The sequence below is a fragment of the Neopsephotus bourkii genome, unplaced genomic scaffold, assembly GCF_033783945.1.
Source record: "Neopsephotus bourkii isolate Nb327-2 ecotype Australia unplaced genomic scaffold, CSIRO-AGI_Nbou_v1 NB_1400, whole genome shotgun sequence".
In the NCBI taxonomy this organism is placed as follows: domain Eukaryota; kingdom Metazoa; phylum Chordata; class Aves; order Psittaciformes; family Psittacidae; genus Neopsephotus; species Neopsephotus bourkii.
Window position 1 is genome coordinate 9,646 of NW_026901877.1, and position 14,330 is coordinate 23,975.

General features: G+C 62.8%; 1 protein-coding gene across 1 annotated transcript; it reads right to left on the minus strand.

Annotated features, from left to right (window-relative positions):
• Positions 1-1,956: 1,956 nt before the first annotated feature.
• On the minus strand, positions 1,957-10,834 carry ATXN7L3 (ataxin 7 like 3). Its single transcript, XM_061367836.1, is given in 11 exon segments — positions 1,957-2,141; positions 2,236-2,372; positions 3,585-3,656; positions 3,961-4,004; positions 4,122-4,190; positions 4,275-4,306; positions 4,896-5,036; positions 5,142-5,239; positions 6,256-6,427; positions 9,024-9,156; positions 10,711-10,834. Coding segments are annotated over 11 exon segments (1,098 nt in total). The 5' UTR covers positions 10,762-10,834; the 3' UTR covers positions 1,957-1,992.
• Positions 10,835-14,330: the final 3,496 nt, after the last annotated feature.

Below are 14,330 nucleotides of genomic sequence, written 5' to 3' on the forward strand. Positions count from 1 at the left end.
GGACGGGATCGGGTGCGGGACGGGATCAGGGATGCGGAGGTCAGGGATCGGCGATAGGGATGCGAGACGGGATGGGATGGGGAGGCAGGATGCGGACGGAAGGGATGCGGGACGGGATCAGGGATGCGGACGGGATCGGGTCGGGACGGATCAGGGATGCGGGACGGGATCGGGGATGCGGACGGATCGGGATGCGGACGGATCGGGGATGCGGGACGGGATCGGGTGCGGGACGGGATCAGGGATGCGGGACGGGATCGGGTGCGGGACGGGATCGGGGATGCGGGACGGGATCGGGGATGCGGGACGGGATCGGGGATGCGGGACGGGATCGGGGATGCGGGACGGGATCGGGGATGCGGGCGATGGGATGCGGGACGGATCGGGGATGCGGGACGGATCGGGGATGCGGGACGGGATCGGGGATGCGGACGGATCGGGATGCGGACGGACGGGATGCGAGACGGATCGGGGATGCGGACGATCGGGGATGCGGGACGGGATCGGGGATGCGAGACGGGATCGGGGATGCGGACGGATCGGGGATGCGGGACGGGATCGGGGATGCGGGACGGGATCGGGGATGCGGGACGGGATCGGGGATGCGGGACGGGATCGGGGATGCGAGACGGGATCGGGGATGCGGGACGGGATCGGGGATGCGGGACGGGATCAGGGATGCGGGACGGGATCAGGGATGCGAGATGGGATCAGGGATGCAGGATGGGATCAGGGATGCGAGATGGGATCAGGGATGCGGGATGGGATCGGGGATGCGGGATGGGATCAGGTGCGGGATGGGATCGGGGGTGCAGGATGGGATCAGGGATGCGGCTCCATGGAGCACTGGGGGCAGGAGCCAGCCCTGGCTCCGCTTCCATCCCATTTGAAGCAGTAAAAGGTGGAAGCTCGGTCCCGGTGACCCCGCGGTGGGTTCCCCCCTCCCATCCTCCCCACGGGGAGTTTGGGGCAAAACAAGGGGGTTTTGGTCAAAGGGCCCGGGTACCAAGTCAAGATGCAGTTTTATTTACAGGGGCAGCCACAACGCGCTCGGGGGGACACAGACCACGCACAGAGAGCAGGGACATGGGGGGGGGGGGGCCCACGGATGGGGGGGGATATGGGGCACATCCACCCCCCCCAGCCCCACAGCACTCCTTGGACCCCAAACAGCCGCTCCTCTCCCGCAGCAGAAGGGCTCAGGCTGGGTTCCCCCCCCTCTCCCATCCCATCCCTGGGCATTGTCCCATTTGGGGGGGCCAGGGTGGTCCCTGTGGGGCTGGACCCCCCTCCTGAGCCCCAGGGCGCGCCGAGGCCAGCTCAGCGTGCGCTGGTGCCCCCCCAGCACGAGCCTTTAGCAGCAGTTTGACCATAGTGAATCCAAGAGCACCATAAGTTGAGACCCACGGCACTGGGGGGGGGGGGCACAGACGGATGTGGGGGGCAGAGACCCATTGGGGGGGGTGGTCAATGAGCAGGTCCCAACACAGCCCCTTCATGGAGAACCTGGGTGCTAGGGGGGGGGGCCTAAACACCAGCCCCAGGGACCCCCCCCAATGGCAGCAGCAGGACCCTGGGCACATGGGGATGGGGGGGATCACAAAGCTGAGCTGTGCCCCCCCACCGTTTGCCCTATGGCAACTGGGGTACAAAAGCACTGGGGGGGTGCTGTTACGCCCCCCACAACCAGCCCCAAGCGTAAAGGATGCAGCATGCAGCCCACCCCCCTCAAATCCAGATGTTGGGGGGGTCCCCTCCATCCTGAACCAGGGCATTGGGGGGGGGTCAGGCCTGGTGCTGTGGGTGCCCCCCCCACTGGGGCTGGGTAGGAAGGGGGGGGCTGTGCCCCATGGACATCAATAAATAGAGGCACCAGAGGGGGTGGGGGGGGTACCCCCAAACTCACCCCCCCCCCCCATTCCATCCATTCCCCACCCCCGGTACCCGCGCTGTGTGACCGGTCCATGCCCCCGTGCCCCCCCGCCCCGCTGCTCAGTTGATGTCATCGTAGATGCTGGGGGGGTGCGCGTGGGGGGGCTTGGGCTTCTTCTTCTTGCTGGAGCCCAGCCCCGGGGCTCCGCTCCCCAGCCCCAGGTGCGGCTTCTTCTTCTTGGCCTTGCGGGACTCGGAGTTATTGGTACCTGGGGGGGGGGAGAGGGAGATGGGGGGAGTCAAGGGGGGGGGAAGGGCAGAAAGAGCCCCCCCGGAGCTGTGCCCCCCCCCCCCCGCACTCACTGGCTTTGGAGGAGGCCGAGTCCGAGGGGGAGATGTCGGAGCCGTCCCACTGCAGGCGGCTCATGAGGGCCTGGCTCTGGCTCTCGGCCACCTCGAAGCTCTCCGTGTCCACGGCGGCCTCGGCCTCGGGCAGGGACCTGGGCACAGGGGGTCAAGATGGTGCTGCTGTGACACAGTGCAATGGGGGGGCTCGGACCCACAGCCCAGCCCCCCCCCCAGGGTGTCCCCATGAGCCTGCCCCCGGTCACCATGGGGCAGAGGCACAGCAGGAGAGGGGCACTGGGACCCCGCATGGGTGCAGTGGGACCCACACACGGGCAATGGGACCCACACATGTGCAGTGGGACCCCACATGCACAATGGGACCCCACACGTGGGCAATGGGGCCCCACACATGCACAATGGGACCCACACGTGTGGAGAGGGACCCTACACACAATGGGACCCCACACGGGCACTGGGACCCCACACGTGTGCAGTGGGACCCCACATGCACAATGGGACCTCACATGTGCAAAATGGGACCCGCATGGGCAATGGGACCCACACGTGTGCAGTGGGACCCACAAGCACAATAGGACCCCACACGCGGGCAATGGGACCCCACACGCACAATGGGACCCACACATGTGCAGAGGGACTCTACACACAATGGGGACCCCACACGGGTACTGGGACCCCACATGTGTGCAGTGGGACCCACACACAGGCAATGGGACCCACACGTGTGCAGTGGGACCCACAAGCACAATAGGACCCCACACGCGGGCAATGGGACCCACACGTGTGCAGAGGGACCCTACACACAATGGGACCCCACACGGGCACTGGGACCCCACATGTGTGCAGTGGGACCCACACATGGGCAATGGGACCCACACGTGTGCAGTGGGACCCCACATGCACAATGGGACCCCACATGCAGGCAATGGGACTCCACATGTGCAAAATGGACCCACATGGGCAATGGGACCCACAAGCACAATAGGACCCCACACGCGGGCATTGGGACCCCACACGCACAATAGGACCCCACATGTGTGCAATGGGACCCCACATGCGGGCTATGGGACCCACAAGCACAATAGGACCCCACATGCGGGCAATGGGACCCCACACAGGCAATGGGACCCCACGCGCACAATGTGACCCCACACGGGCAATGGGACCCCACACGGGCAATGGGACCCCACACATGGGCATTGGGACCCACACGTGGGCAATGGGACCCCATGCGCACAATGGGACCCACACGCGGGCATTGGGACCCACACGTGGGCAATGGGACCCCACACGCGGACAATGAGACCCCCCCCCATGTAACGGGACCCCCACGTGTGCTCACTTACGCAGAGGGGCCGAGCAGATAAACCCGGACCGATCTCCGCTGCTCATCCGTGTGCTGGGGACACCGCAGGGACCTGGGGGGCACACGTGGGGCTGAGCCTCTGTGTCCCCCATGGGGACCTGAGCCCCCCAGCGCCCCTCCGGCCCCCCAGGATGCTCTGACCCCCAGAGAACCCCTGGGATGCTCTGACCCCCGGGATGCTCTGACCCCCAGGATGCTCTGACCCCCGGGATGCTCTGACCCCCAGGATGCTCTGACCCCCGGGATGCTCTGACCCCCGGGATGCTCTGACCCCCGGGATGCTCTGACCCCCAGGATGCTCTGACCCCCGGGATGCTCTGACCCCCGGGATGCTCTGACCCCCGGGATGCTCTGACCTGGTGCACATCTTCTTGGTGTGCTCCGAGATGACGCCGCATTGCTGGGGACAGAGGGGACGGGTTCAGGTTGGGGGAGCCCCAATCCCAGTGCCCCCCCATCCAGCAGGATGAGGCCCTGCTCTGGGGGGGTGCGCCATGGACCCCCATGCACCACGCACCGTGGTGAGCAGCGTCCGCAGCTCCTCGGGGCCCAGCGTCTCGTAGTTGATCCCGGTGGAGTTGCTGTACTGTGGGGGGGGCAAAGGGGGGTCAGGGGCAGGATGGGGCAGGGACCCCCCCGATGGACGGGGTCACCCCTGTCATGGGCTCACCTTGAAGGGATCGGGGTTCCCTCCGATCTCACCTGGAAGAGAGGAGGGGTGAGGGGGTGCAGGGGGTCTGGACACCCATAACCCCCCCCATAGACCCCCCCATAGACCCTCCCATAACCCCCCCATAGACCCCCCCATATTCCCCCGTAGACCCCCCCATAACCCCCTCATAGACCCTCCCCATAGACACCCCCCCATAGACCCCCCCCATAATCCCCCATAGACCCCCCCATAACCCCTCCCCATAGACACCCCCCATAAACCCCCCCCATAATCCCCCCATAGACTCCCCCCATAAACCCTCCCCCATAGACACCCCCCCCCCATAGAACCCCCATAATCCCTCATAGACCCCCCCATAACCCCTCCCCATAGACACACCCCCCATAGACCCTCCCCATAGAGCCCCCCCCCCACAATACCCCATAGACCCTCCATAACACCCCCCCATAGACCCTCCCCCATAGACACGCCCCCCCACAGACCCCCCCCATAATCCCCCCCCCCATAGACCCCCCCCCCATAACCCCCCCCCCATAGACCCTCCCCATAGACACCCCCCCATAGACCCCCCCCCATAATCCCCCATAGACCCCCCCATAGAGCCCTCCCCCCCCTCACCGTTTTTGTGTTTCAGGGACTTGGACCTGCGGGGCGAGTTGGGGTTCTGCAACAAAGGGGGGGTGAATTAGGAGGTGCAATGCGCGTCATTCAGCCTCCCCCCACCTCCCCCCCTCACCTTGTCCGACTTCCTCTTCTTTGCTATGGGGACAGAGAGGAAAGATGAATTTTACCTTTTCCGGGGGGTTTCGCCCCAAACACCGCAGCCCCCCCCCCTTGGGGCACAGGGCCCCCCGTGCCCCCCACCTTTCTTCTCGGACCCATAGGACCAGTCGTTGTCGTTGATGTCGTCGTTGTCCTCCTGGTCGCTCTCGGACTTGGTCAGGTTGTTGCTGCTGGCGATCCTGCGGGGGGGGAGCTCAGGACACAGCGGGACCCAGCCTGACCCCCCCAGCACCCCAAACCCAGCCTGACCCCCCCCCAGCACCCCAAACCCAGCCTGACCCCCCCAGCACCCCAAACCCAGCCTGACCCCCCCAGCACCCCAGGATCCACCCTGACCCCAGCACCCCAGGATCCACCCTGACCCCAGCACCCCAGGATCCATCCTGACCCCCCCCAGCACCCCAGGATCCATCCTGACCCCCCCAGCACCCCAGGATCCACCCTGACCCCCCCAGCACCCCAGGATCCACCCTGACCCCCCCCAGCACCCCAGGATCCATCCTGACCCCAGCACCCCAGGATCCACCCTGACCCCAGCACCCCAGGATCCACCCTGACCCCCCCAGGACCCCAGGATCCATCCTGACCCCAGCACCCCAGGATCCATCCTGACCCAGCACCCCAGGATCCACCCTGACCCCCAGCACCCCAGGATCAATCCTGACCCCAGCACCCCAGGATCCATCCCTGACCAGCACCCCAGCACCCACCCTGACCCCAGCACCCCAGGATCCACCCTGACCCCCCCAGCAGCCCAGGATCCATCCTGACCCCCCCCAGCAGCCCAGGATCCATCCTGACCCCCCCAGCACCCCAGGATCCACCCTGACAGCACCCCAAACCCATCCTGACCCCCCCCCCAGCACCCCAGGATCCACCCTGACACCCCCAGGACCCACCCTGACCCCCCGCAGCACCCCAGGATCCATCCTGACCCCCCCCCCAGCACCCCAGGATCCACCCTGACCCCAGCACCCCAGGATCCACCCTGCGCCCCCCCCAGCACCTCAGGATCCATCCTGACCCCAGCACCCCAGGATCCATCCTGACCCCAGCACCCAGCATCCACCCTTACAGCACCCCAGGATCCACCCTGACCCCCCCAGCACCCCAGGATCCACCCTAACCCCAGCACCCACCCTGACCCCAGCACCCCAGCACCCTCCTGCCCCCCCCAGCCCCCCCCCGGCCCCACCTGCGGTTGGCGATGCGGCTGCTGTTGCGCCCCATGCCCAGGCACTTCTCGAGGTGCGGGGCGAAGCGGGCGGCGGCGATGCTGCGGCTGCAGTTGGGGCACACGCACTCCTTGTTCTTCCACTGGTTGTACACCTGCCCGAAGATGTCCACGCCGGGCTGGTCCACGATCTCTGCACCCATGGGACACGGCCTCAGCACCCGCACCCATGGGGACAGGGCCTCAGCACCCGCACCCGTGGGACAGGGCTCTCAGCACCCGCACCCATGGGGACACGGCCTCAGCACCCGCACCCATGGGGACAGGGCTCTGAGCACCCGCACCCATGGGGACACGGCCTCAGCACCCGCACCCATGGGGACACGGCCTCAGCACCCGCACCCATGGGGACAGGGCCCTCAGCACCCGCACCCATGGGGACAGGGCTCTCAGCACCCGCACCCATGGGGACACGGCCTCAGCACCCGCACCCATGGGGACACGGCCTCAGCACCCGCACCCATGGGACACGGCCCTCAGCACCCGCACCCATGGGGACAGGGCTCTGAGCACCCGCACCCATGGGGACACGGCCTCAGCACCCGCACCCATGGGGACAGGGCTCTGAGCACCCGCACCCATGGGGACACGGCCTCAGCACCCGCACCCATGGGACAGGGCTCTGAGCACCCGCACCCATGGGGACAGGGCTCTGAGCACCCGCACCCATGGGGACACAGCCTCAGCACCCGCACCCATGGGGACACGGCCTCAGCACCCGCACCCATGGGGACAGGGCTCTGAGCACCCGCACCCATGGGGGACAGGGCTCTGAGCACCCGCACCCATGGGGACACAGCCTCAGCACCCGCACCCATGGGGACACGGCCTCAGCACCCGCACCCATGGGGACACGGCCTCAGCACCCGCACCCGTGGGGACAGGGCTCTGAGCACCCGCACCCATGGGGACACAGCCTCAGCACCCGCACCCATGGGGACACGGCCTCAGCACCCGCACCCATGGGGACACGGCCTCAGCACCCGCACCCGTGGGGACAGGGCTCTGAGCACCCGCACCCATGGGGACACAGCCTCAGCACCCGCACCCATGGGGACAGGGCTCTGAGCACCCGCACCCATGGGGACACAGCCTCAGCACCCGCACCCATGGGGACACGGCCTCAGCACCCGCACCCGTGGGGACACGGCCTCAGCACCCGCACCCATGGGACACGGCCTCAGCACCCGCACCCATGGGGACACCCAGCCCCCCAGCCCTGACCCACGGCAATGCCCAGAGCACCCCAGAACGGGCTGGGGTGGAAGGGACCCCCTGAGGCTCTGCAGGGACATCCCCGGATCCATCAGGGGGGTTCTGCTGGGATGGGGGGGCTGTGTTTAACCCATCCTGGTCATGTTCTACCAACCATGGTACTGTTGTACCCACTTTGGTCATATCCAACCTATCATAGCCATGTCCAACCCATCATGGTCATGTGAAACCCACCCTGACCATGTCCTACCCACCTTGGCCATGTTCTACCCACCTTGGCCATGTTCTACCCACCTTGGCCATGTCCAACCCACCTTGGCCATGTTCTACCCACCTTGGCCATGTCCTACCCACCTTGGCCATGTTCTACCCACCTTGGCCATGTTCTACCCACCTTGGCCATGTTCTACCCACCTTGGCCATGTCCTACCCACCTTGGCCATGTCCTACCCACCTTGGCCATGTTCTACCCACCTTGGCCATGTCCAACCCACCTTGGCCATGTCCAACCCACCTTGGCCACGTTCTACCCGCCTTGGCCACGTTCTACCCACCTTGGCCATGTCCAACCCACCTTGGCCACGTTCTACCCGCCTTGGCCACGTTCTACCCGCCTTGGCCACGTTCTACCCGCCTTGGCCACGTTCTACCCGCCTTGGCCACGTTCTACCCGCCTTGGCCACGTTCTACCCGCCTTGGCCATGTCCAACCCACCTTGGCCATGTTCTACCCACCTTGGCCATGTTCTACCCACCTTGGCCATGTTCTACCCACCTTGGCCATGTCCAACCCACCTTGGCCATGTTCTACCCACCTTGGCCATGTCCAACCCACCTTGGCCATGTCCTACCCACCTTGGCCATGTTCTACCCACCTTGGCCATGTTCTACCCACCTTGGCCATGTCCTACCCACCTTGGCCACGTTCTACCCACCTTGGCCATGTCCAACCCACCTTGGCCATGTTCTACCCACCTTGGCCACGTTCTACCCACCTTGGCCACGTTCTACCCACCTTGGCCATGTCCAACCCACCTTGGCCATGTTCTACCCACCTTGGCCATGTTCTACCCACCTTGGCCATGTTCTACCCACCTTGGCCATGTCCTACCCACCTTGGCCATGTTCTACCCACCTTGGCCATGTTCTACCCACCTTGGCCATGTTCTACCCACCTTGGCCATGTTCTACCCACCTTGGCCATGTTCTACCCACCTTGGCCCTATGTTCTACCCACCTTGGCCATGTTCTACCCACCTTGGCCATGTTCTACCCACCTTGGCCATGTTCTACCCACCTTGGCCACGTTCTACCCACCTTGGCCACGTTCTACCCACCTTGGCCACGTCCTACCCACCTTGGCCACGTTCTACCCACCTTGGCCACGTTCTACCCACCTTGGCCATGTTCTACCCACCTTGGCCATGTTCTACCCACCTCATCCCCCCCCATTCCCTTCCCAGCCCCCCCATGGCTCTCCTGGTGACACCAGGACCACGCCGCCCCCCCGCTCACCAAAGTCCTTGGTGCTGTCGGGGTCGGTGTCGTCCAGGAAGAAGTACCCGCACTTGACGGCGCGGTGAACCTCGAAGCACAGCCCCAGGCAGGCATCGTCCACCAGCTCCGTGTAGATCTCGTGCGCGATGGCCTGCGGGATTCCAGAGATGGGGTACGGTTAGTGAGGGTTAGTGGGGGTTAGTGAGGGTTAGGGTTAGGGGTTAGTGAGGGTTAGGGGTTAGGGTTGGTGGTTAGGGTTAGGGGTTAGGGTTGGGTTAGTGAGGGTTAGTGAGGGTTAGGGGTTAGTGAGGGTTAGGGTTGGTGGTTAGGGTTAGGGTTAGCATCAGGGTTGGTTAGGGTAAGGGTTAATGAGGGTTAGGGGTCAGTGAGGGTTAGGGGTTAGGGTTAGGGGTTAGTGAGGGTTAGGGGTTAGGGTTAGGGGTCAGTGAGGGTTAGGGGTTAGGGTTAGGGGTCAGTGAGGGTTAGGGGTTAGGGTTAGGGGTCAGTGAGGGTTAGGGGTTAGGGTTGGGTTAGTGAGGGTTAGTGTTAGCATTAGGGTTGGTTATGGTAAGGGTTAGTGAGGGTTAGGATTGGGTTAGTGAGGGTTAGGGGTTAGGGTTGCTGGTTAGGGTTAGGGGTTAGGGTTGGGTTAGTGAGAGTTAGGGTTAGCATTAGGGTTGGTTAGGGTAAGGGTTAGTGAGGGTTAGTTGTTAGGGATGGTTAGGGTTAAGGTTACGGGTTTAGGGTTAGTGAGGGTTAGGGGTTAACGTTAGTGAGGGTTAGTGTTTAGTGTTAGGGTTAGTGAGGGTTAGGGGTACAGGTTAGAGGTAAGGGTTAGGGGCAGGGGTTAGGGGTTAGCATTAGTGTTAGTGAGAGTTAGGGTTAGGGGTTAGGGTTAATGAGGGTTAGGGGTTAACGTTAGTATTAGGGTTAGTGAGGGTTAGGGTTGGGGTTAGGGGTTAGTGTTAGTGGTTAGTGTTAGGGTTAGTGAGGGTTAGCATTAGTGTTAGGGTTAGTGAGGGTTAGGGGTAGGGGTTAGGGGGAGGGCTTAGGGGCAGGTGTCAGGGGTTAGAATTAGCGAGGCTTAGGGTTAGGGGTTACGGTTAGGGGTTAAGGGTAGTGAGGGTCAGTGATGGTTAGGTGTAGGGGTTAAGGGTAGGGGTTAGGTTCAGGGGTTAGGGTTAGTGAGGGTTAGGGGTTAGCGTTAGTTTTAGGGGTTAGGGTTTAGTGATGGTTAGAGTTAGGGGTTAGGGAGAGTTGGGATTAGGGTTAGGGTTAGGGTTAGGGTTAGTGTTTAGGGTTAGGGTTAGGGTTAGGGTTAGGGTTAGGGTTAGGGTTAGGTTAGGGTTAGGGTTATGGTTAGGGTTAGGGTTAGGGTTAGGGTTAGGGTTAGGTTAGGGTTAGGGTTAGGGTTAGTGTTTAGGGTTAGGGTTAGGGTTAGGGTTAGGGTTAGGGTTAGGGTTAGGTTAGGGTTAGGGTTAGGGTTATGGTTAGGGTTAGGGTTAGGGTTAGGGTTAGGGTTAGTGTTTAGGGTTAGGGTTATGGTTAGGGTTAGTGTTTAGGGTTACGGTTATGGTTAGGGTTAGGGTTTAGGGTTAGGGTTAGGGTTAGGGTTAGGGTTAGGGTTAGGGTTAGGGTTTAGGGTTACGGTTATGGTTAGGGTTAGGGTTTAGGGTTACGGTTCTGGTGTCAGCCCGGGGCTCACCTCCAGTTTGCTGTTATCCAGGCCAGACAAAGACATTTCCTCCATTTTCATTTGCAATGCTCGCGGGGACGGCGCTGCCAACGCTCATAGCACGGGGCACCGGGGCGGGGGGCAGGCTGCGGGGGGGGGGGCACGCTGGCTCCTCACTATGGCCAACAGCCCCCGACACAGCCAAAACCCACCCCAAGAGCCCCTCACCACGGTCAGGCCCCCCCTAAGTGACCCCAAGAGACCCTCGAAGGAATTGGGGTGGCAGAAGGGCATCAACCTCCCTCAATGGGAAAGGAAAGTGGGAATGGGCCTGGCTCCACTGCCCTGTTCCAGGAGGGATCTCTGGGATAGAGCCAGTATGGGGGGGGGGGGCACAAGGACATCGCCTGTGCCCCATTGCTGCCCCCCCATGGACATTGCTGCCCATCACCGTGGCCTCAGGCCCCCCCCACTGTCTTAATGTGGAGGGGCTCAGGGGCACCCTCCCCAAAGGACCCCATTGTTGCCCCCCGAATGGACATTGCTGCCCATCACCCCGGCATCAGCCCCCCCCCCATGTCTCTGGACACCCCCCCATGCACCCCAATGCTTCCCCCCCCTCCTTAGGCATAGGTTTTGCTGCATCATTGGGGCTGATGGGGGGAGGGGCGGACGGGACCACCGTGTGCCCCCCCCCCTCCCGCAGGGGTTACAGAGGGGGGACCCCAAACTTACCCCCCCCCAGCTCCCCCGGCCACCAACGGCACCAGTTCCCCGACCCAACCACTGCGCCGGGGAAGGGGGGGGGCGCAAAGCGGAGGGGGGGGTCCTCGTTGTGTGCCCCCCCCCCACCCCGCACCTCCCGGCACCCGCTTCCGGGCGGGAGCAGGGGAAGAGGAATCAGCGGCGGGATCGGGACCGGGACCGGGATTGAGGCCGGGATCGGGACCCTGCGGCCCCCCCCGGGGCGGGCTCTGTGGTGCGGGCAGAGCCTGGGGGACGCGAACAAAGGGGGGGGGGGTTGGACGCAACCACCCATGGGGGGATCGGTGCCAGTGAGGCGGGAGGGGGGCTGGAGCAGGCAGGGCCCGGTTCGGGGTTCGGGGCCCGGTGCCGCGGGGAGGCCCGGGGCGGTCGGGGGGCACTCACCGGAGCGCAGGGCCCGGCGGGGCCGGGTCAGCGCCCCCCGGCGCGGCTCGGCGGGGCCCGGCCGTGGCTCCCCATGCTCGGCGGCAGCGCCGCCCGCCCTTCCGGGGCAGGGCCCGGCCGCGCCGGTGCGCTCCGATCCGCGGGGCTCTGGGGCCGGGCCGGGCTTTGGCTCCCTCCAAAGGAGAGGGGAGGGGGAAAGGGGAGTGGCGCCGCACCCCGCTCGCGCACGTCCCGCCCCCCGGAGCCAACGTCCAATGGGAAGGCGCCGGGCGGAGCGCGGCCAATGGGAGTGGGACATAGGGAAAGGGGCGGGGCAATTGAGTGGGGCGGGGTTAAACGGAGGGCGTGGTCTGGAGGGGGCGGGGCTTGCGGGCCCCCCCTTCGTGTTTCCCGCGGCTTCCACACAGCATGGATCCCTATGGACGCCCCCATCCTTACGGACCCCTACGGATACCCCACCCTTAGGGAGCCCCATCCTTATGGATCCCCCCACCCTTAGGGATCCCCGTTACCAGAGAGCCCCACCCCTATGGATCCCTATAGATCCCCTTACCCTTAGGGATCCCTGCCTCCAGGGAGCCCCATCCCTATGGATTCCCCCACCCTTAAGGATCCCTGCCTCCAGGGAGCCCCATCCCTATGGATCCTCCACCCTTAGGGACTCCCATCCCCATTGAGCCCCATCCCTATGGATCCTCCACCCTTAGGGACCCCCATCCCCATTGAGCCCAATCCCTATGGATCCCCCCACCCTTAGGAACCCCATCCCCATTGAGCCCCATCTCTATGGATCCCCCCACCCTTAGGGACCCCCATCCCTATGGATCCCCCCACCCTTAGGAACCCCATCCCCATTGAGCCCCATCCCTATGGATCCCCCCACCCTTAGGGACCCCCATCCCCATTGAGCCCCATCCCTATGGATCCTCCACCCTTAGGGACTCCCATCCCCATTGAGCCCCATCCCTATGGATCCCCCCACCCTTAGGGCCCCCATCCCCATTGAGCCCCATCCCTATGGATCCTCCACCCTTAGGGACCCCCATCCCCATTGAGCCCCATCCCTATGGATCCCCCCACCCTTAGGAACCCCATCCCCATTGAGCCCCATCCCTATGGATCCCCCCACCCTTAGGACCCCCATCCCTATGGATCCCCCCACCCTTAAGAACCCCATCCCCATTGAGCCCCATCCCTATGGATCCCCCCACCCTTAGGACCCCCATCCCTATGGATCCCCCCCCCCTTACAACCCCATCCCCATTGAGCCCCATCCCTATGGATCCCCCCACCCTTAGGGACCCCCATCCCTATGGATCCCCCCACCCTTAGGGACCACCATCCCCATTGAGCCCCATCCCTATGGATCCCCCCACCCTTAGGGACCCCCATCCCCATTGAGCCCCATCCCTATGGATCCCCCCTTAGGGCAGCCCATTTCCCCATGGCTCCCTGATCCCCCTCTCTTCCATAGTGACCCCCTATTCCCCCCAGTGCTCCCATCACATCCCTGTGCCCTCAGGTCCCCCGTGGACCAAATCCCAACGAATCCCTATGGATTCCTCCCCGGGGGGGAGGGAAGAACACTCCGTGGAGTGGCTGCTTTTTGCCTCAAGGTTTATTTCCCAGAGCAAGGACACGAGAGCGGAGCCGGGATTTGTCACTTTATTATACAAAAACCCAACGAAAATTCCAAAGAAAACAAAAAAATCCCAAAAAAAATTCCTCCAAATAATACAACAACCGAAGAAAGGAAACGAAGGAAGTGAAGCCGGAGCCGAGCGACGCCGTAGAAATTCCAAGTTGGGATTATTCTTTATTATTTCTTATTTTTTTTTTGCCTTTTTAACGTTTTTTTTAAACCTACAAAAACACTTTTTAAATATTAGAAAAAAAAAATCTTTTTTTTTGTTTTTTTAACTTTTTTCCTTTTTTTTGGTTTTTCTCTTTTTTTTGTGGAATTCACAAGAAACTTCCCTCTAAAGGATCCCGGGGTTTTGCGGCAGTGCCAAAATGCACTCACAGGTTCAATCCTCTCGCAGCGCAAACGCCTTTAGCCCCCAATTGTCGGCGCTGTAAGATTTTTATTCGTCATTTTTTTGTCTTTTTTTTTTTTTTTGAAGTTTTTTAACAGAAAAAAAAAACGGAAAAAAAAAAAGGGATTTTGGGGTTTTTTTTTTGTTTTTTTTTCTCTTTTTTTCCTTGTACTAAAAACATCCACTAAAACACGACGGCGGCGGTGGGAACACTCAGCGGGATCGAGGCCCCTCAATGGGGGTGGGATTAAAGGGGGGGGGGAATATGAAATCCCAAACTGGAAGCAATGGGAATGGGAATGGGATGAGGGATGGATGGAGACACACACACACACACACTGGCCCAAGGGGATTGTCCATATGGGAAGCCCCCCCCCAATAGGTTTGGGTTCAATTGCCCCCAAATGGTGAGGACTGAGCCCAATTTGAGGCTGGGAAGAGGGTGCCCCCCCCCCCAGCACTGAG